The 24871-nt window shown below is 33.1% G+C and overlaps 1 protein-coding gene and 1 pseudogene across 2 annotated transcripts; one reads left to right on the top strand and one right to left on the bottom strand.

The window, feature by feature from the left end:
* The first annotated feature begins 1963 nt into the window (after window positions 1-1963).
* Window positions 1964-4249, top strand: LOC143577846 (GATA transcription factor 4 pseudogene; annotated as a pseudogene). The gene is made up of 2 exons (XR_013143180.1): window positions 1964-2197; window positions 3791-4249. The product of XR_013143180.1 is annotated as a GATA transcription factor 4 pseudogene (transcript).
* A 1884-nt stretch (window positions 4250-6133) lies between these two features.
* On the bottom strand, window positions 6134-14955 carry LOC143577848 (RGS1-HXK1-interacting protein 1-like). The gene is made up of 9 exons (XM_077061571.1): window positions 14616-14955; window positions 13041-13107; window positions 12870-12947; window positions 12711-12763; window positions 12478-12561; window positions 12316-12368; window positions 6764-6828; window positions 6613-6671; window positions 6134-6492 (listed from the first exon to the last, which is right to left on the bottom strand). Exons 1-9 carry the CDS (start codon window positions 14862-14864, stop codon window positions 6403-6405), a joined length of 798 nt encoding a protein of 265 aa, XP_076917686.1. The 5' UTR covers window positions 14865-14955; the 3' UTR covers window positions 6134-6402.
* Between the last annotated feature and the right edge of the window lie 9916 nt (window positions 14956-24871).

The raw sequence follows: 24871 nt of genomic DNA, 5'->3' as shown, positions 1-24871 counted from the left end.
CATTTCGGCAAGTCACGCGTTGCTTTCATCCGTTGTGCGGTTGATCATACGAGTGTGGAGAGTTGCCAGAAACCAGGGGTGGCTCGTGGGACAGTGATAAAACAAGTTACGGCTTTAGGCCCACACTTAATTAAGGCCTCCAAGACAAAAAAAACATTATATATAGATGTATTATAATGGGTAAAGTAAACTTAAAGTAATGTATTTGTGTGGTGGTAAGCTTGGTTGTTGCTAAATTATATGTTATGAGTTCAAAAATTGTAATAAGCTAAAAAAAATTTCCTTAACAATTGTCTTGAAAAGACCACAAAATCTTGTTTCGATTTAGGCTTCCATATTCGTTAAGCCGGCCCTGTCAGAAACACACAAAAGACTTTCATGATGCTCGATTCAAATACAATTCGGGTGCTTAATATTTCCTCATCGGTACATGTTGGCTTGCATGTAACCCTACGAAACAACCATGTTCTTTTGAGTTATAAATAATCTTGTTTTAGGAAAATCATGTTGAAGATTATAATATATAAGCAGCATTCTAGCAATATGAATACAAATATCGTACTTTTCAGGTTAGCAAAGTGCTACTAGTTTTACTTGTAATTAGTGAAGAAAGAATAACAATGAGAAAGCATTTTATTGGGATTAATGATGGTTAAAGATTTAATATATGAGAAAAAAAAAGCTGTAATTACTAATTAACAAGTGAGCACATGACTACATGAGGGTGCACGTGATATGTTTGTTTGCACTTTAGGATCATAACATAACCCCCTATATTTCACTTGTCACATGACTCAATAGCGTCGGCCACGTGGTTTTCTTTTGTTTATCTTTAAAGGACATGACATCATATGTTTGTTTTCCTTTTTCAAGCTTCAACATCTTTACATAATTATTATTTGTATAAAGTATAAGCACAAAGTATTAATCTTGCAAAATTTATAAGTTTGATCTCGCTATCTTATAATTTATTTGCTTATTATTAGCGTTAATGATTGATGAAAACGATTAGTCTAAACTAGTTACATCAGTACGTTTAACAATATTATAGTTTATCTAAGTTGTCTAGGTTTAAGAATGAACGAATTATGCAATTACAATAGTAGCATTGTAGTAACACGGAAAAGGATGAATAATTACAAATTTTACAAGTGCAATTACTAACATGGAAAAAGAGTAAAAAGAAACATCAAACACGTCAACAACTTTTTATTATTAACCATTATAAAGTCTATTTAAATAGATTGACTTTTACACAAATTGTTACCCTTATTATTTATTATATTAGTTACATAAACTAATATTTTGGTTACTCATTATTTCATTTAGGTCTATTTAGTATGTAATTTATCTTGAATAAGTTGATCAATGTTTCCATTATGAGTATATAACATACAAATAGATATTCATAATGTAATGTCTCGGAACAATTTTGATATTATCATGACTGTCATATCAATTATTTGCTTCTGTTGCCTCCATGCCACATCAATTATTTGACGAGGTGAAACGTATTAAAGCCCGAACATTATTAGACTCTAATCAGACACATTTATAACCAATATAAATTCTCAATCAATGTAAATATTACACTATTAAAACAGCACTTATTATGAAATATATTTTAGATTTGGACCATCATACTTTGCTAGTCATGTACATAGACACAAAGTTGAATATATAACATAGTTTGAACTTGGATGCTATTAGAATAACAATTTAATAGTGTATTTATTAATATATCTTCCAATATAAATGTGCCAATAAAAAAACTTTGTGATCAGAGTGATCACATTGCATGGTCACTCAACCCACGTTCCATTGCTCCCCAACCCTTTATCCCAAAGCAACCTATTATATCAACCCCTCCCACCTCTCCTCTCATTCACTCCACCTTATTTCTTTTTGGATTCTCGGGTACGACCCTGTCTATAACTATAGACAAGACTTAGAAGAGAAAATAGAAATGGATATTTATGGGATGCAATCGTCTGATTTCACATGCGTTGATGAGCTACTAGACTTCTCCAACGACCAGGGCGATGTATTATCGACTGATATACTTCATCATCACAAAGTCACCCCCTCATCCACCACCAATGGTTGTAGTTTCGATTATATGAGTAACTACAATGACTATACTGCCACCAATTATCACCACCAGTCGAAGGACTTCACCGACGACCTTTGTGTCCCCGTAAGCACTCTATACTCCAACTACACTGGTTTTAACCTTAATAAATTTCATCTTCTCTTTACATTTTCTATTTAGAAAAAAATTAATAACTAGGAATATATATTGTTGATATTGTTTATGTGATCTCTGATTTCACACCATCAAATAACCGTCTGCAAAACACTAAAACAGTTGTTTGACTATAAAAGCCAAACTTTGAAAATTATTGGTCAAAACTACCATTTGAACGATATCCACAATGGCGAAGCTTAACTCCCCGTGTGTGTGCTCGCCCAGGGGGGATGTATTTTTAAAGGGGGGGGGGACCTTAGATTTTCGGTCGGAAACGGACAAATTTACACTATGTAAAAAAAAAATTTGGACGAAAATCGGATTAATTTACACTATTGCGTAAAAAACAAGGGGGCACGGGACACCCTTGGGCCTCACTATCCTTCGCCAGTGGACATTTGGATAGTCGTGTTGATCATAAAGAGTTAAACTTTTAAAAATATCGATCAGAGCGGCCATCCGGCCAATATCTTAATGGTCCTTCTAACCATAAAAGGTCAAATTTCAAAAACTTCTATGAAAACAACCATCTGAACAATATTCGGATCGCTGAAATAGGGGGGTGGGTTCAAACTTTGAAAACTATTGGTCAGGACGGTCATCTAACAATATCCAGATGCCCATGTTTACCATAGAGAGTCAAACTTCGTAAAATATTGGTCAGAACGGCCGTCTAGCCAATATCTTGATGGTCGTTCTAACCATAGAAGGTCAAATTTCAAAAACTTTTATGAAAACAACTGTTTTAACAATATTCATATCGTCAACATAGGTGGTCAAACCTTCAATATCAAACGTTCATTCTAACCATAGAAGGTCAATTCCTGATATTAGGTAATTAAATGTCAGACGATGTGTGTGTATCCGATTTTACATCATCTATAATATATATAAACGAAGATATAAAAATCCAACGTGTCGCGATGTGGTCGCTCCTCCTTTATTTGGAGTCACCAGATTTGCTTGATTTTTAAATGGGGACTTCTCATGCATTTGACCCGAATTCATGGGTATGGATCTTACCAAACCCATATATTCCTTAAAAGGGTTATAACATCTTATTAAATTAAAAATTATTCTCACCAAATTATTGATGTAAAAATCCTATAAAATAGGATATAATAAAAATTAATATCTTATATATTTTAAAAAAGATACATATATTATTTAAATTAAAAAACCAATTTGATAGTAAAAAAAATAAATGGGTCTTGAGTCTCATTAAACCATAAGTTTATTATTAACTTTCATAAATATTATTTATAATTAAAAAACCAATTTTATAGTAAAGAAAATAAACGGGTCTTGGGTTTCATCAAAACCATATAGCTTTTAAACCGGATTATAACATCTCATATATTTATGAAACAATTTATCATCAAACCATAAGTATATTATTAACTTTCATACAATAAAAAAATATAAATTCAAAAAATAAATAAATATTAGAACAAGCAATATAAAACAACCCCATAATACGGGGGATAAAAACTAGTATTACATAAATTTGTAACTAATTTCCGTTACGCATAAATCTACTAGACCGATGACGTGGCGGAACTCGAATGGCTATCAAACTTCGTCCACGACTCCTTCATCAACTTCCCGGGGAATAACCTCACCGGAACAATAAACTACCGTACGGACACCACACCATACCACATCAACAGATCCAAAATCAATAGAACCAGAACACTTACAGCTGATAAGTCAACAGAGACTGGAGAATTAGTCCGCCGGTGCACGCACTGCGCGTCGGAGAAGACGCCGCAGTGGAGATCAGGTCCGTTAGGGCCTAAGACGCTGTGTAACGCGTGTGGCGTGAGGTACAAGTCAGGGCGGTTGGTGCCGGAGTATAGGCCGGCGGCGAGTCCGACGTTTGTGTTGACTCAGCATTCGAACTCGCACCGGAAAGTGATGGAGCTAAGAAGGCAGAAGGAGGTGATGCAGATGTACGGCGGTGGAGAGCGTAGTAATAATAATAATTATGAAGTTCGCTGACGTCATCATGTATGACTGAATAGAAGATATTTTAAGTTTTGTGTATGTGATGATGATTATTGATTTTTATGAATAAATTACTTAAAGCCTTTAAAGGTTCAATTACCAGAGTGATAACTTCCCATGTGATGCCTCTTTACGTGTAACATGCATAACTTATCGGTATGTATGCCAGTAAAGTGTAAAACCCGGCTTTCTTATCGGCTTCGCCAATCTTTTATCAAACCATTTAAAACTTAAAACGTTAGTGCACTCGGGTTTTACTGTATAAATATGGTTTTCGGGTTTGGGTTGTGCAGTGGCGGAGCCACATATAGTCTACCGGGTTCGGTCTAACCCAGTCTTTTTTCAGTTTTATATATAACTTAAAGTATCGACTAAACAAGCGAACTCATTCTTTTTCTATGAGCGAACCCAATATCTTTTTAAAAATATATATTCGAACCCATTGATTGTTAAAAATTTAGTTAAAAAGATTATAGTAATGAATATTTCCTTTATAAAATATATAAAGCTTTTTAAAAAAACCATAAAAATTCATTATAAACGGGCCAATAACACATATATAGATTATAAAAAAAAACCAAAACTTATTCATAGAATGAGTCAATAAGCCCAGCCCAATTAAGATTTTTAAAGATAATACATGACTAAAAGTTAAACAAAAATACAAAAATGACGGATCGGTTTATGTTTCTATCGAACAAATGAGTACGACACTCACCTCATCTCATTGTCTTTGCCAGTTCGCCTAAAGGCTTTAGCAAACGCCTCACGGCCTCAACCCTCACTTGTCGGACTTCAACCAAACAACGATCGGCCGACTCTTTCTTTTTTATTTAATATAACTATGAATTTTATTGAATGTCGATGTGCTTTTTTTATAACAATGATATTGCATTTATTTATCTTACTGAATGAGCGACCCGACCCGACCCATTTGGGCCCGAAAACTTTTGACGTTGGAAAAATATCGAGCACCAAAAATTCCCGAACCCATAGCAAAAGGTTCATGGCTCCGCCACTTGGGTTGTGTTCAAATTAGGCGCGCCACATGTATAACCCTAAGGGTGGGGGGTTAAACTCTTTAGGCAACGAGTACCTGTGGGGTTTCCCGCATAGTGGGTTGGATAATTAGAACTCGATGATGTGTGAGGGTGGAAGAACAGAAATGTGAGGTGGGTGGTTAATTCCCTTCAATTAATTTGTGTTGAATTGAGTAAAATGCTTTTGGTTCATTTTAAGAATTGTTAGGCTACGTATTGTAGGGGGCTCTTAAGAGGTTTTGAGGTGAAGTAAGTACGGTTTCGTGCCACCACATGGGCTTGGTTGAAAAGGGCTCTAAAGTAGGGATGAGTTCGGTACTAATACCTAAAATAGCCAACAATGGGTACCAATATCGAAGGAAAAGAGTCGGTAATGCCGGTACAGATCCAAAGCCTCAAAAGTGGGCACCGAAAGTACCCGGTACTTTTTGCTTATTCTTACTCTATAGGGGTGTTGTGGGACTTTATTAAAAATGACGTATTGGGTTGAGTTTGCTAGATATGATTGGTTGTGTATTTAAAAAAAAACAAAAAAACAAAAGGTGCGACACCCCCGCAAGTCCAGCCACGTCTTGTGCTCCACGCCTCAGACCCCTCTAGTAATGGTGTTCGCGCCATAGTGATGTAGAAGGCAGGCGTGGATGGGGCCAAACACACAACAAACAGACCCTTATAACAAGTCAAAAGTTTAGAAGTTATTCATATAATTTCGTTTATTTATTTATTCATATGATTTTGTTCAAAGAAACAGGATATGCTCTATCATATTCCATGTCGTAACTTTAACAAATTTCAAACGTCATGATAAAGTAAAAAACAGATAAGCAGATATGAAAACCGAGTTTTCCAATAGTAACCATTACACATTATACTTGCAGGTAACATGTTTTCGTTCCTCCTTTAAGCCAAAAACATTATTCCAGAAAACCAAAATCGAGCAAGGTCACACGTTACAATATCTTTTACCAAATGCGGTAAACTGTAATACAACATCAAACAGAAGTCCGATATAAAAACCTTCTTTTAAGAAGCATGTTGATGGACTTCTTAACTAAAATAAAAAAGTTTTTAGATTCAGTGTTCTCTCACCTTACAACGGCGGTGTATTCAGACAGAAATACCATAATTAGATATCTTTTTAACCTCTTTATTTAGAACCTTTCTCTCTTGTTTAGCTTGTGATGCAAGTCGGGACACCTACAAACCAAAATATCTTATGTGATGAGCTCAGCTCATCAAGTAGTTGACTATAAAAAGCTTTTGTGCGATTTCTTATCTAATATTTTGTGAAATGACGATGTAGTTTTAAGTACTTACTTCCGACCGGAATCCTGCTGCATCTCTCTTAGGAAGCTCTGTCAGTATATCCTTCAAGCCTGATTACAGTATAACAGAAAAACCGCATCAATAATGTAAGTTAATTGTTGTGAGTTTACATAATACCAAAATAAAAAGAGAAACTGCATACCCCCTGCCTGTCTTTCAATCTTATAACCCGAGTTTATGACACCCTGGATTTGCTTTCCTGCTTGTCTGTACATACCAGGATATGGACCATGAATAATGTGTTGGAATTAAAAAGAAAGTCAAATATATCTTTAATATTATTAAATATAATATTAATATATCTAACTGTTTTAAAAAAAACCATCAGATGAGTTTTACGTATATAACAAAAAGAAAAAACAGTTTTTTTTCAGTTATTTTCAAACCCTAATGAGATAACAACAATCATCCTCTCTAATATTCTGATCATACGCTCATTCAATCTTCATCATTGATTTCTTCTTGAGTACACAAGAATACTTCAATTCATCTCTGTGTTAACCTTGGAGAGTGATTGGCAACATCTATTGTACCCCGGTAGTGCTCAAATCGCTTTTAAGGCAGTGTGATTACACATGACACAGGTTTAATTTTATTATTGCTTTCGTTTATTCAATTGTTTGGCAGATTTTTCCAACAATTTAAAAGCGATTTTGATTTCAAATCACCCAAGTAGAGATTATGAATCTGTCAAAAATTATTCCTGATCTGTCGAAACTCGAACCATTAGACGGAACCAATTACTGTCGTTGGTCTCAAAAGATGTTAATATTTTTCGAGCATTTGGATATAGATTATGTTTTAATTGAAGATCCATCCAAATAACATGTTCAATCAGCCCCTATTCAGATTATTGCTTCTTCTTCATCCATGCCATCAACAGAAACTGTTAAAAAATATGAGAAGGATAACAAGGCTGTTCGTGGTCATTTATTAAACCATATGACCAACAATTTATTTGACTTGTTTATTGAATACAAATCCGCAAAGGATATTTGGGATACATTGAATAAAAGATACGGGTCTGATGATGCGGGAAGGAAAAAATATGTGGTAGGGAATTGGTTGCGGTTCAAAATTACCGATGATTGGTCAATAATGGATCAAGTGCACGATTATGAAAATCTTGTGGCCGCTATTTTATCTGAAGGAATGAAGATGTGTGAAGTCTTACAAGCAAATGTTCTGTTAGAGAAATTTCCTCCATCCTAGAGTGATTATAGAAATTATCTCAAACACAAGAAAAATGACATGTCTTTGCAAGAACTGATCGGTCATATGCGAACTGAAGAGGCTAACCGACTCAAAGATAAGCTTTCCAACATTTCTTTAAACACTTCTAATGCTAATCTTATTGAGTCCTCAGGAACCGAAAAGGGTAAAAAGTATAAGGGAAAAGACAAGAAAACTAACAATTTTAAAAATTATGGGAAAGGAAAAGGGAAGCTTGGTGTTTCAAAAAATGATGGGAAGTTCAAGAAAAAACCATCTCAATGCTATGTATGTGGGAAAACTGGTCATAAAGCTTATCAATGTCATGAAAGGAAAGATCAAGGTGCTCAACTAAATGTTGCTGAAAATGAAGAAGTAATTGCTGCTGTGATTGAACTGAATATGGTGGAAAGCAAAACCGAGTGGATCTTGGACTCCGGGGCTTCAAGGCACTATTGTAACAACAAGAGTTTAATGTCTGATTTTCAAGAAGTGGTCAATGGTGAACCGGTTTACATGGGAACAAGAGACACGGCTGGAGTTCACGGCAAAGGGAAGGTTCTTCTAAAACTTACTTCTGGAAAAACTTTAGCTTTATCTGATGTTTTATATGTTCCTTCTCTTCGTAGGAATATAGTGTCTGGGCTAGTTCTCAACAAAGTTGGCCTGAAACAAGTAATAGAATGTGATAAAATTGTTATTTCAAAGAATGGCAACTTTGTTGGGAAGGCCTATCTTAGTGGTGGATTATTTGTGATGAACACTGTTAATGTTTCTGATAATGCATCTAGTTCTGCTTATATTGTTGAGTCTGCTAATAAGTGGCATGCTAGATTAGGTCATGTTGGATTTTCATCTATTAAAAGACTTAAAAATGCGGGCACGATTCATGTTAGTAATATGTATGAACAAGCTAAGTGTCATGTATGTGTAGAAGCCAAACATGCTAAAAAGTCTTTTAAAAAAGTAACTAGTAGAAGTACTGATTTGCTAGAACTTATTCATTCAGATTTAGCTAATTTTAAAAATACAACGAGTAAAGGAGGCAAACATTATTATATGACTTTTATTGATGATTATTCGAGATATACTAAAGTTTACCTCTTAAGGTCTAAAGATGAGGCTGACAAAACGTTTATGATATATAAATCTGAAGTTGAAAACCAACTCGATAGGAAAATCAAAAGATTAAGATCTTATAGAGGTGGTGAATATATTACGAAAACTTTTAAAGAATTTTGTGAGCAAAATGGTATCATACATGAATTCAATGCACCTTATGTTCCTCAACAAAATGGTATAGCCGAACGAAAAAATAGAACCCTTAAAAATATGATGAATGCTATGCTTTTAAGTTCGGGGTTATCTGATGGCATGTGGGGGGAAGCTGTTTTATCTGCTTGTCATGTAATTAATAGAGTTCCACATAAAGGAAAAGATAAAACACCATATGAACTATGGAAAGGCTATGCTCCTAACTTAAAATTTATGAAAGTGTGGGGGTGTTTGGCTAAAGTTGGATTGTCTGATTTCAAAAGAACAAACATTGGATCTAAAACTGTAGATTCCGTATTTGTTGGTTATGCTCAAAATAGTGTTGCATATAGATTCATGTTATTAAGTGATAGAACAATTATTGAATCTATAGATGCTGATTTTTTTGAAAATGAATTTCCTTTGAAAAGATGTAAAGATATTGTGTTATCTAATGCTATATTTTCTGCTAATAAACCATCTTCTAGTTCAGTTAATGAGATTATTGATAATATTGAACCTAGAATGAGTAAGAGATGTAGAACTCAGACTAGTTATGGACCAGATTTTGTTACAACTTTTTTAACAGAAAACTCTCAGATTGATATGCTTAATGAGGAATTTGTTTCTGTTTACCTGATTGAAAATGATCCTAAAACTTATCAAGAAGCTGTAACTTCTGTTGATGCTAGTTTGTGGAAAGAGGCAATTAAAAGTGAACTAGATTCTATATTATTTAATAATACTTGGGAATTAACTGAATTGCCTAAAGGAACTAAGCCCATAACTAGTAAATGGATTTTTAAGAAAAAACTAAGACCTGACGGAACTATTGATAAATACAAGGCTAGACTTGTAATTAGAGGGTTTACTCAAAAAGAAGGAATTGATTATTTTGACACATATTCTCCGGTAACGAAGATCACAACTATTAGGTCACTTATTGCTTTAGCATCTATTCATGATCTAGTTGTTCATCAAATGGATGTTAAAACAGCTTTTTTAAATGGTGATTTAGATGAGGAGATCTATATGTTACAACCTGAGGGTTTTATTATTTCAGGTCAAGAGAATAAAGTATGTAAACTTACAAAATCTTTATACGGGTTGAAACAGGCACCAAAAAAATGGTATGAAAAGTTAGATAATACCTTAAAAATGGATGGTTATTTGGTGAATAATTCTGATTCATGTGTATACTCTGAACAATTTGATTCAGGATATGTCATTATATGTTTATATGTGGATGATATGCTGATTTTTGGTGCTAATGTAAATGATGTCAATAAAACCAAATCTTTTTTATCATCTAAGTTTGAGATGAAAGACATGGGTGAGGCTGATGTAATTCTAGGAATTAAAATAAAAAGAAATCAATATGGTATTTCTTTAAACCAATCACACTATGTTGAACAAGTGCTTAAAAAGTTTGGTTATTTTGATGTAAAACCCGTAAGAACTCCTTATGATCCTAGTGTACACCTTAAAAAGAATAAAAATGAAGGCGTATCACAATATGAATATGCAAGGATCATAGGAAGTGTTATGTTTTTAATGAACCATACTCAACCAGACATAGCTTATACAGTTAGTAGACTCAGTCGTTATACACGTAATCCTAGTAAGGAACATTGGGAGGCAATTCATCGATTATTAAGGTATCTTAAGGGTACTATAGACTTAAGTTTGCATTATAATAAATTTCCTGCTGTGTTAGAAGGATATTGTGATGCTAATTGGGTCTCTGATAATGATGAAGTAAGTTATACTAGTGGGTATGTGTTTATGTTAGGAGGTGGTGCAATTTCATGGAAATCTTCTAAACAAACATGTATTGCACACTCCACTATGGAGTTTGAATTTATTGCTCTTGAGTTAGCAGGGCGAGAAGCAGAATGGTTGAGAAGTTTATTAGGTGATATTCCATAATGGGGAAGGGAGGTAACTCCTATTCCTATTCATTGTGATTCACAGGCTGCTATAGGTGTCGCCAAGAATGATGTGTATAATGGCAAGAAGAGGCACATACGCCCAAGACATGGTTCGGTAAAACATATGTTGAAAGACGGTGTCATGGGTTTGGAATTTGTGAGATCTGAGAGAAATTTGGCAGATCCATTAACTAAAGCATTGACTAAAGGTTTGGTCTTATCAACGTCGAGGGGGATGGGGCTTAAGCCCAATAGTGAGGATCGTATGGTGGGCACCCACGGTGGTCAAACGAAACCGTATGAATCCTAGTTTACACTACATTCTCATCCCTATGACAAAAGGTAGTGTTTAAATAAAGGTTGAGAATTATATCTCTTAATGAATTCATAGCCTAATGAGGTGGTTCTTTGAGACGAACTTGATGAATTCACCGATACTATGTAGAGGTTGAACATTTTTATGTTCTTAATGATTTCATAACCAACGTGTGGGTTAGTCTATGTATGAGGTAGACTTTTAATTGAAATCACCTATGTGAGCGTGAAGGTGAGGCCGCCTTCTATAAGAGATACGGGCTATCTCTTTAGAGCACTCATGAGTTCCAAGGTTTATACATGGCCACATAATTTTTTGTAGTACCGCGAAGATTGAATCGAACACCGGGTTCGGTATGTGCTGTGGGGGTCTCATCTGAATACATTAAGTTCAAGAGTTATTCACTTAATGAAGTTCTAATGTTGCCTCACTCCACTACGTGTTAATTCAAATCGTAAGATATTAACACTTATATACAAAACAAACTCAATATATAATCAGAATATTTTGAACTGTTTTGACTGTCTTTTTGTGAGGGATTGTTGGAATTAAAAAGAAAGTCAAATATATCTTTAATATTATTAAATATAATATTAATATATCAAATTGTTTTAAAAAAAACATCAGATGAGTTTTACGTATATAACAAAAAGAAAAAACAGTTTTTTTTTCCAGTTATTTTCAAACCCTAATGAGATAACAACAATCATCCTCTCTAATATTCTGATCATACGCTCATTCAATCTTCATCATTGATTTCTTCTTGAGTACACAAGAATACTTCAATTCATCTCTGTGTTAACCTTGGAGAGTGATTGGCAACATCTATTTGTACCCCGGTAGTGCTCAAATCACTTTTAAGGCAGTGTGATTACACACGACACAGGTTTAATTTTATTATTGCTTTCGTTTATTCAATTGTTTGGCAGATTTTTCCAACATAATGAACATAAAAATCAATATAATTCATGAAACACAAACCTTAGTTTTGTCCTTGCTCGTTTTAGCTCGACTTCTGCACCTAGTGAGAGCTTCTGGAAGAGAAATAATTTAATGTTAGTCATATATGTTCTTCAAAAGTATGGGTGGGTCAAACAAAACAGAGGATTTGGTCAAAGCAAGTACATTTAATTAAAAGAGTACCTCCAATTGCTTTCTCTCTTCTGTTAAGGCTCTAACCGACTCACGTAACTTTTGCACCTTGTCATTAGCTTTAGCAAGCATGGCCTGCTCCACAACAACATCAGATAATAACATAGTCATAAAACTAATAACTAAATTATCCATTATGCTCAAGACAACTGGAGTCCACCTCTGCAAGTGAAATCACAGGAAAGGATATTCAATATTAAGATCTGATATATGTCGTTTGTTACCTCATCAGTGCTAAAAAACCGCAGTGTGTTGTAGTATAAAGAGCGCCTTGTCCCTGCAGCAATATATAAGTTATCAAGAAGTAGATATAACAAACAAAATTATATGGAACTTTGTATAAAATTAATCGAGTATTGATTAGTAAGGTTTAAGAGACATACTTTTAAGAGCCAAAATCCCTGTGCCAAAAACTAGTCCAGTTGTAGCAAATGGATGTGAAGTGGTAAAGTAAACACCCTCTGTTGGCCAACATTCATGACAACACATAAGATAAAAAAAACAAAAAGATGTTGAATGTTGATAGTGAAAATGGTGGGCGTTTAACTACAAACCTTTAATCATGTCAAACACAATATCCTCATAAACATAATAATCAGATTTGAGATCTTTCAGGGATTCCTGTAAGATGAAGATGTTACTATCGCAAATCGTAATGGGAGAAACAAATACAAGTCATATAAACCTTTGTAAACATAGAAATAAAAGAAATTTTATCATCCCAATTATTGCAAACATAGCAGTCATATTGTGAAGGGCAAGCACACGACATGATCATTGGTCTTCCTCATAATAAGATAGATTCTAGAATACAGATGGATATTGAAAATGAATCGCATTTCTGTTGTGTACATTCAATTGAAATGCATCCATCTACTTCGGAGAGGCCAAGAAAGTGATGGCCTATAATTACCGTAGCATAAATACGTTTTCTCAGGTAGCATGAATTGTGTTGATAATGTATAGTGTATTTATTTATATTAATTACAGAAGGTGTTTATTTCTTTCACATTGTGAATCAGATGATTCAATAGTACTTTTTTAGGGATATTGCATGCATTGATCAAAGTTTACAGTAAGGCCACCAATAACTTCAAAACAGCACTTCAGGCTACCCGGGTATCATTTTGGTTATTTATGCCAATTTTAGCCATAAACTTGCCAGAAACTTGTGAAATTTGCTTTTATGGACTTTATGCACTAATTTCACAACCAGATTCATGTATGAACCAACTACAAAAAAAACTGCAGGTTTTTGGCCTAATTTGCCACAAATGAAAACCAAATGATACTTGGGTGGCCTGTGATGATGTTTTGACATTTTTGTTGGCTTACCATGTTCACATCCTGAGTCTACTTCTCCATCACTTGGATGACATCAGTTATAACAATTAACTAGAAGGGTTGATCATTGATGCTACACTGGCAAATACTGTGCAATCTCATTTGACAGCTCTCTTGTGAAGCCCCGACATTATTATTCCTTAGATAGTTAGATACATCCAATTCAAAATGAGCTTCTCCCTTCTAAGTCTAGACACCAACTTAATTCTAAATAAGATAGCTTCTAGTGCATCCTACGGTCCTACCTCTCCGGTTAATCTAACTCAATGAATCCAGATAACGGATTCTTGTCATTTCTCTAGACGATCAAACTAGTTCAGCTAATGCGTCGCTGTTCTGCTCACGCTGACATGGAACGGTAAAAAGTAAAAAAAAAACTAACAGATCATGTATCAACTTCTCGGCTAGCAATGAAATGGCTAAGAATAAACTGAAATGAAATTTTCAACAAACACAAAAACCTAATCCAAACCATATGAACTCCAAATCAAGGATTTCAACATTCAACCAGCGTACGTTAATATGCCATACATATGAGCTAGTTATACTTAGCATTGTGTTAAACTCTTAAACCTATAAATCTACTAATGCTTAATACCAAAAGGTGTTATCATAACTTAATTACCTAAAGCCTAATTTATTAAATACACTTATAAACAATTTGTTATTAATTAAGCCTAATCAACATTCAAGCAACTTGTAATCAAATAATTCACAACTTAATTACCTCTAATCAAACTAATTCTAACATAAATTAAAAGTTTAAAACAATAACAATAACTTACAACTGTCATATGAAAATGAGCAGTGGAGGTTGATTTAATCTGATCAATACGGATTTTGGTGACATTAACCGTCGATTCTAGGGTTTCGGTTACGGTTTTTTGTGCGATCAGTGCTTGTTGAACGGCGTAATCAATCCATTCCACGGCAGAATCACCGGCGAGTGGTTTCACTTTCTCCAGTACGGCGAAATCAGATTCCGGCGACGACGGCAGTGGTGCGGTGGGTTTGTTTTCTGATATTTCGTCCATGTTTCGCCGGAGATACGTCACGAGACGATGAGATACGGGTTCACAATATTTGGAAAAATGTTTTTAGTCATTTGCATGTTGAGTCCTTTAGGTTTTGAAGAATGTAATTTTCGGCTCGGTACCAGTATTTTCTGAATTTTGCATGAATACTGGTACCGTCGGTACTGAATCAGTAACAAGTTTTGAGTTTTCGGTACCGGTATTTCCCGAATTTTGCATGAAATACCGGTTTCGTACAGGTACCAAACGAACATTTCGTTACCGCTACAAAAAATTTTTTCAAATTTCGGTATCGGTATTGGTACCGTCCCGGGCTCATCCCTAGTTATCTATAAGGTTGCGGTGTCACACGGCGACTTCGAGTATTTCCTCGTAGAGGTGTGCTTAGTTTGGTTCAGTTATGAACCTAAATTGAAACTAAAACCAAAGTATCGGCTAATCAATTATATTTATTTACCGATTGATTTTAAGTTAATTGGTTTGGTTTATTTAGTTAATTTGTTGATTTTCGGTTCGGTTAATAGCCAAACTCAAACTTAGGCAATAATTTTTGCCTAAAGTACATGAAATTGATATAACCCCCCTCATCACGAAATCATCTCCGGCTCATCTTTGATTGGGGGAAATTAGGAAAAATATAACCCACTATATGGGCTTGTAAGCATCATTAGTGTATTTTATTCTAAGGTATTGCTATTACTATTTTGTTATTGCCGAAATTCATATTTTTATTGTTATAATGTTGTTAATGTTGTATTTAATTTATGGGACGGTTAACCAAGTTGATGTAAAGATATATCATGACATGTGATTTAAATAAACATATTCAAACTTAAGGCGATCGGCTAGCCATGGCATATAACGATGAGAATTACATCTAGCCATGGCATATAGCGATGAGAATTACATTTAACAATATATGAACAACATCAACAAAAGGCAAACTCAAATTTGTTATTGTATCGTTTGAGTTTTGTATATGTTATTATTTAATATGATACTAGGGTATATACCCGCGTGACACGCGGGTGGAATAAATTATCACTAAACATAATCAACTTAAACATCAATTTAAACAAACATAATGTTTCTTTAACTATTAAAACTTAATAGATTTACATTGTCACTAAACACATCACCATACCAACAAAAAAAGTAATAGATTTATATTGTCTAAAACTTTCAAATTACAGGAAGTTAATTTGAACATAACAAACATAATAAATTTAAACAACAAATTCAAGCAACACAATACTTCTTCAAACTTTCAAACCAAAACGTTAATCATTTACATTGTCTAGATCTTAAAAGTCAAAAGTTACAATAAGTTAATTTACATTGAACAACCAAAAAACATCAACAAAAGACATAAACATGTACTTTTATATTAAACCACCATCAACTTTTTTAAACATTCTACCAAAAGAAAACTCATTTTGCTTCACCACCTGAAAATATAATAAAACATTAGCATCAATATTAAATATATTTAATAATGAGTAACATTTAAACATTAATAAAATTGTTTTTATTAAAATAAAATAACATATAACAACAAACAAAGTAAAAAGACAACATAAAACATCTTTCTAACTTAAACCATTAAACCAAAAACATATATCAATAAAAATCTTTTTTGGCCGTAATTTTATACATAACAAATTTGATACTCATTTAAAACAACCCGTTTTGAAATATTTTCAAAATAGTTACAAAATATAAAAAAATCTGGAAGTAGTCAACTTCAAAAAATTATGATTTTTTTTTAGTTTTGACCAATCTTGCAACAAACTTTTAAATCAATGACATTAATATTTTGTTAAACTTGCAAAACATAAAAACGATTTACAAGACATTAATATTTTGTTAAACTTGCAAAACATAAAAACGATTTACAATAAATGAATTTTCAAATAACTTTGGAAAGATTAAAAAATTTATGTTGACTTTGAAAATATTTAAAGGTGAAAAAATATGATACAAAAATATATATACCATATATACATGTATTTTAATAAAAAAATATATTAAAAACATGGAAATTAATTGTTATATTTAAATGAGAATATTATTAAAGACATTACTAACGAACGTATGAATATCCCGTACAAACAGAAAATGTAATAAACACGTATTTAAGATATTGACATTTTATGTTGAGTATATATTAGGAAAATGAATTAAATTATAATATATTAAATGGTCGGTCAACAATATTGAAGAAAGTCATTAACTTTAAAAATTTTAGAAAAAACCAACCCACATTATAGTCAATTTCAAAAATAAATAAATAAATTATACTCAACTTATTTATTTGAAATTCGAATTATTAATTTGAATACACATAAAAAGTAATAATTATAAATAATGACTTTAAACTTTATTATATGATTTGATTAAATTAAAATATAATAAATTGTTATTTAAGTTATAAATCGGTTTACCAAAATTGTTAAACGAAATTTGTTATAGTCAAAGATCCTAAAAACAAAAAATATTACAAAAATCATGGCATAGTGTAATCTTGAAATTATTACTTTTTTAGTCGATCCATAATTAATATTATTTTATTACAGTCAAAGAAATATGCATTCAATTTTGTTAAAAACCCATTATCATTAATTGTGATATTTATGTCTAATTATAAATTGGTCAAACATATAAGATAGGAAAATTGTGGAGATTGGAAACTAATAAACAATAAATATTGACATTGGAAACAAAAATTTTCCATAACCAACTGTAATATATTTTTTTTAGAATTCAAATTCAAATAACATTTCGAATTTTTATAGGCATTAATTGTTACAGTTTTCATAACCAAATGACGACACTCATTAGCATTAATTTTGACATTTATGCCTCATATATATTGGTCAAACAAAAAAAGATGGAAATGTGTAAATGTTAGAAAATATAATGTATCTTACAATATAATAAAATAATAATGTTTTAAGTCAAATATATTAAAATATAAAAATGGTAAGGAGTAAATGTTTATTATTTATGTCAAAATAAGATGTAATAATAATTAGAAAAGGTAATAAATTAATAATAACAAAATTACTAAAATTATAATAATTATTATAAATTATAGAGATTATCATTAATAAATATATAAATATAAGATACAAAAATAAAATTTTTCTTTAATATATCGGTTCTGATTAAATTATATTAAATGGACAAAACCAACAACTATATATGATTGATTATATGAAAATCAAATAAATTACATGAATTGTGAAAAATAAAATACATGAATAATAACAAAAATATACATCAATATTAAACAAAAAATAAGATATCTTATCAACAAATCTTCAACCCATGAAATTAGCTATATCAAGTTGGGAACATAACCTGAAATGAGAAAATTAAATATTAATATTCGTTTTACAAATAATAAATTTTAATCATGGTAATGTTACATGTTATGAAATATTTACCCAGTAATTCATAAAATTCAACTTTAATTTAAATTTGAAAATTTATAAATTTTAAATTACATCATTTTATAAATAATAAATTTTAGTGATGGTAATTTTAGACATTATGAATGTTTGTTTACTCAGCCATTTAAAAAGTTCAACTTAAAGTTAAATTGAACTTTAATGTTTGACAAGACAATTTAAAAATGTTTGACCAACTTAAACGTTTAACCAACAATTTAATAAAAAACCAACTTTAATTTAAATTTGGAAATTTAAACTTTTTAATCAAATCGTTTAACTTACCAACTTAAACGTTTGACCAACAATTAAATAAAAAAATCAACTTTAATTTAAATTTGGAAATTTAAACTTTTTAAATCAAATCGTTTGGAAATTTAAACTTTTTAAATCAAATCGTTTAACTTACCAACTTAAAAGTTTGACCAGGAAGTCAAAGCAATTAAATAAAAAAATCAACTTTAATTTAAATTTGGGAATTTAAACTTTTTAAATCAAATCGTTTTAAAAAATAATAAATTGTAATGATGGTAAGTTTAGACGTTTTGAAATATTGACTTACCATTTACAAATTTCAAATTTAACTTAAATTTGGAATTTAAATTTCAAAATTGTAATCGTTTTAGAAATAAAAAAAAGTAATCGCGGTAATGCTATATGTTATGGAATGTTAAACCACTGATTTACAATTTATTATTGGTCTTACCGGAAAGAGAATAATGATAATGTCCATGGATGAAACTTTTTAGTTGGAACCTAGAAGAACAACATGTAAAAGAAAAATACATGAAAAATATAAAACAACAACGGAAAACAAAAATCTTACCGGAAAACCGTAATAACTTCAAAATATCAATTCAATATTGGATTTTGATATACAACCTAAAGAGATTATTACAAAATCATATAACAATTAAAATAAATATAAAACCATATCGGAAAACCTTGCCGGAAAAAGATATTACCTTGCCGGAAAATCAAATAACATTGTTGGTCATTACCGGAAAACGATTAATCTCGATCTACATCACCGGAATATAGAAGATGGTGGAGTTAGTAATTGTGACACTCGTCAATTTCAGGTTAACTCCGTTAATCCGAACTCCGTTAATTCAAACTTAAGATCACACGAACCATAACGCATATCTCATTACATTTAAACTAGGGTTTAGATGACGCATGACAATCACTACACAAGTAGTCTTTCGGAATTTCACCGAAACACACACGAGTCGACTCAAACCGTTGGTGACCGAACAATAAATATCATGAATAAGTATTTGATAACTATGTGTTAAGTTATGTGTTACTTGATATTTACGTGTATGACATTAATTATGAATGGTATTAACTAAGTTGTGCTAGAAATCGAGTAACTAGAAGTGCAAGGGGTAAAGTGTAACATGTATTATATTTAATAATTATATAAACAACATATTATTACATAACCCTGATTCCACTCTCTCCCTCTCCCCTACACGACGGCAGCCTCTCTTCCCCCTCCCCTTGACCGATTTTGCACACACACATACATACAAGAGGATTACAAGTTGTTTTGAAGGTTCAAGAAGCTAACTAGGTAATATAAACACCATATCTGATTCATTCTATCCTTTAATTGTATGATTAAACCTGTAATCATAAACCATAAAGTGTCAAATATGTTGTTTGTTGATGAATTAGGGTTACATGCATGATTGTTAGTTCATAGGTTAATTGTTTGTTGAGTTTTGATGAAAACTGATGCTGGACAGATTATTGAATTCGTGTTTGGACGACTGTAACTCGATGTTAAGGTTATGTTTTGATGCGATTGTTGATTCTACAATATTCTAGGTCGAGTCTAGTTTCTGTAAAGTCCGAGTTTGTAATTTTTGGACGTGTAAAAGTTTGTTTTTATGATTTTACAAAACTGTTGTGCAAGGCTGATTCAGGAGACCTGCTGTTAGGCTGTTTTACGACTAAGATATCTCATAAACTACAAGACAAAATGGGTTGGTTCCACTTCTGGAAGAAAATATATTGAGTTAGGAATCTAACCCAATTGGTCTTGCATTAATTGGAATTGTCGTTTAACGGGAATAACAATAACATTCTGTTGCGCATGATAATGATTTCTGTGTGTTTGCTGTGATGTTTTGATCATTGTGATAAAACTATATATGATAAAAATATAATAAAAATATTTTTAAAAACCTAACTCACGTGTGCTTCTGGGATGATTTTTGATGATTTATTTGACATGTTAGGATTTATTAATAAGAGTAATCTTGTCGAGTGATAATCTGCCTGGATAATTTAGTTGTTGTATTACTTGATTTGTCATGAAAAGTGTATAACCGATCGATGTTTGCTATGTTTTGACCAAATTGCCCTTGTGGGGGATATTTTCTAGTAATGTACAATGTTAATACTTGACACTTAAGTAGTTGTTTACACATGTAACGTATTCACCAACGTGTTTGTCGAGTTACACTTATTTCACGAATGGAACACGGAACGCATCTCATGCATAAGTTGTATGTGTCGAGTCTAGGGACTCACTCGTAGTTTAAATACTTAGAAAATCTCATTTTTGTTGTTATAGCACTAGTGAGGATTTTCTGTGACGCACACCTCTCTCGGAATTCCTTGATTTTCTTCGCAAACAGTGAGTTTCACGTCCCCTATTTTACTCTTTTAAACGCTTTTATTTGGGGGAGATAACATACTCCAACGCTGTAGATTTTGTTAGTTTTTATATATCACTTGTAAGGCTAAGTGGCAAACAAACCAACTAAAGTCCTTCATAACATCGAACCGGTTAATATTTGGATAATAGCGAGTCACTGTTGAGTAGTACTACTGGGTTTGACAAACCCCACCCAACTCTAAACTCGACTGTAGGTCGAGTGGGTGTAATTTTGGCTAACACATTACCATGGTCGTGGTTGATATGGTGGCAAGGCAATTGATAAACAGTCAGCTTCGGTGTCGAACACTTAGTAATACTTGTTGATAGGTTAGCTACCTATTGATATATAAACTGACTTAACACTATCTGGTAACGCAAACGCAAACGCAAACGCAAAACGTAAACGCAAACGCAAACACTTTATTTATATAAACATGTGAACTCACCAACCCTGTGTTGACACTTTTGGTATGTTATTCTCAGGTAGTCGAGGCGGGCGCGCGGTATAGGAACATGCATTCGCTAAACACCATCGCTTTGAAAACTTCTTTTAATTTTTATCTTAATAACTTGGGTTTTAAGTCGTCCTGTGTGGCGCAAACTTTTTGGTTTACAATTTACGCTTCCGCATTTTTATTTAAGACTTAATGTCCTGTTGGGTTGAAAACTTTAAACATGGTGTTTGATTATAACTAATGATTCCGATCCTGTTAGTTCACACCCTCTGACGGTAAAACTCCGTTAGCGGATTTTGAGGGTGTGACAGTAATTAAGCCGAGAGTGAGATTAAATACAAACAAAAACGGAAAACAAAAATCTTACCGGAAAACCGTAATAACTTCAAAATATCAATTCAATCTTGGATTTTGATATACAACCTAAAAAGATTATTAAAAAATCATATAACAATTAAAATAAATATAAAACCATATCGGAAAACCTTACCGGAAAAAGATATTATCTTGCAGGAAAATCAAATAACATTGTTGGTCATTACCGGAAAACGATTAATCTCGATCTACATTACCGGAATATAGAAGAGGGTGGAGTTAGTAATTAAGCCGAGAGAGAGAGAGAAATTAAAATGATTAAAATGATGGTGGAAATTTCTAAGGTTTAAATAGTGTGTGAGATGACACATGGCAACATATTAGAGAGTCTTATAATGGAAATGAGATGACATGAAGGCCTAGGTGGACACCCTAGTAGAAGGACATGTGGCAAAATTGTGTTGATTTAATAGATTAGTAAGATAAAAAGTATTATTAAATACTTGTCACGTGTAACATCCCACAATTTCGAGTAATAATAATAATGAATATTGACTCGTTATGACGGAAAGTTTACTTGGGTTAATAAGTAGTAAATGGTAAAAGGGAAAGATAAGTAGGCTAATTAAATGGAGCTAATCATGGACCAAAAAGGAAAGATGGGCCTTAGGTCCATGGGCTTAAGAGAGTATAAATACCCCTTAAACCCTAATCCTTTCCATTTCCACCCATATTTTCCATCTTATTCTCCCTACACCTCCATAACACACACAACCCTTTCCTTTTTCGGCCGCAACCTAGATCAAGGAACCAAGATCAAAACCAAACCTATCTTTGGGATATAAGCTAGATACAAGATCAATACTTCATAACAAGCTAGCCGCAACATAGAAACACTAAAAAGGTATGTTCTTTACGTTAAAGGTTACGTTTTTATGAACGGTTTGCTATGAAACTTGACCTTAGGGTAAATCGGACCTAGAGGTTTCATAAAAATGTAAACTTGATGATTGAAATGAACTCAATAGACACATGGTTATGTACGACTCGTATATGAGCCCTAAATCTAGCTTAAAACGTTTTAAATGTGTAAAGGTTCAAACTTTATTCCTAAAACGGGATAGATCTTGAAGTCGTGATAGTAATGGGTGTAAACCGGGTATGTATGATGATGAAAAAGGTTAAAAGTTCATAACTTGATCCTTAGAAAAAAGATACTGGGCAAGGTGGAAACATAAGATAGGAAAGATTAGCTGAACTGGGGGTTTTCGGCCAAACTTGAGAATCCTTGGTCAAACCATAGGGTTCTCGGTCAAACATGCAGTCAACATTGTGTTCTCGGTCAGAGTTCTCGGTGGCCATTTCTCGGTCAAGGTTCTCGGCCGAAAACACGAGTTCTCGGCCAAGTATGAGATCTCGGTCAACACAAGATCTCGGTCAGACCTGAGAGTTCTCGGTCAAACTTGGGTTCTCGGTCAACTTGAGTTCTCGGTCAACATAATGGTTCTACCAAGAGTTCTCGGCTGACCCAATGTTGTTTGGGCCTGAACCTAGTTGGGCCTAGGTACCATGTTGGACAGTTGGACCAAGCCCATACCCCATATAAAGCAAACTAACCCATTATCATAGACTTAACAAATAAGCCCAATTTATAAAATAATTAAAAAGTCTAATGGAAAATGTGTTAAGACAACTAATGAAAATAAAATTTTTCCAAGCTGACCTGACAGCTTAACCCCAGCCAGGGGCTCTGCCCCTTGGACCCTGCTAGGGGCTGCAAACTAACCCATTATCATAGACTTAACAAATAAGCCCAATTTATAAAATAATTAAAAAGTCTAATGGAAAATGTGTTAATACAACTAATGAAAATAAAATTTTTCCAAGCTGACCTGACAGCTTAACCCCAGCCAGGGGCTCTGCCCCTTGGACCCTGCTAGGGGCTGCCGCCCCTAGAACCCCGCTGCCAGGGGCGCTGCCCTCGGACCCCCGTTCGCTGTGGGTAATGATTAGACTAGAAACATGAGATGAGTAGTGATAGTTAATTGATGCATGTAATTATTATACAGTTAGCCGTGCCCAACTGAAGAAAAGAATAACTATCAACGGTGAATGTAACCGACTTTAGGTGAGTTTCTAGCCCATTTCCTTGTTATGTTTTCGGGGCTGTGTGCATACTCGATGTGATTAGTTAATACACTTACCTTAAGTGGTAAGTGTATGCCTTATATGATTTATGTATGAATGAATGCTTGACGATGCATGAACGATATTTGGATATTGCATGTGCCGTCAAGGGATAGTATATAGATATGATTGACATGTACATGATGTATGGATGATGTATGGACGTATGAAATTTATAATTATGAATGGATAGAAGGATACGAAAGGTATAGATAGAACAAGGGAACCGACCCTAATAATGTCGGCGAATGTAGGGAACCGACCCTAATAATATCGGCGAATGTTATAGGGCGGAAGGCTCTTTAAATGTATGCGTATGAATGAAAGTATGTATATTATTGTGAAAGAAAGAATGGAAGTACGTAAGTATGTAAGATAGTAGGAAGGCATATACCTTCGGGTGCATATGTGAATGTATTGTATGTTACCTGATTAACTAGAACTCACTCAGCGTAGCTGACTTTTAGTATGCACGCAGGCAAATAGGTCGAGGCAGCTCGCATGATTGAAGACACATGGCATGGAATCGAATATACTGGCATCTTGAAGGAAATGTTATGATGTTTTCAAAGACTATGTTTTATGTTTAAATAAATCTGAATGTTCGTTAAGACAAGATTTGACAGTTTTGTAATATATAATGGTTGAAGTTATATTCCGCGTAAAGTTTTAAGTAACTCTGATATTTAGAACTGCGTTTATGAGTAAATCCAACACTAAAGTAGGGCTACCGGTGACGGGGCCTTCATCACGAGTTTTTTAAGATGTTGTATATAAAGAGTTACTACCCCATTTTTCAATTTAAATAACGTAGTTAGTGTTTACTTTAACTTTACCAACTCATGAGAGCTGAGACATTGAAGGGTTGTAAGCGAAAACAAAAACCGCAATGCCCCGTTTTCCCTCGTGTGTATACTTGTTTTT

This window comes from Bidens hawaiensis, unplaced genomic scaffold, assembly GCF_021521415.1.
Source record: "Bidens hawaiensis isolate Kalapana, Puna unplaced genomic scaffold, B.hawaiensis_p1.1 tig00028825_1, whole genome shotgun sequence".
NCBI lineage: Eukaryota > Viridiplantae > Streptophyta > Magnoliopsida > Asterales > Asteraceae > Bidens > Bidens hawaiensis.
This window is presented reverse-complemented; position numbering and strand designations above follow the sequence as displayed.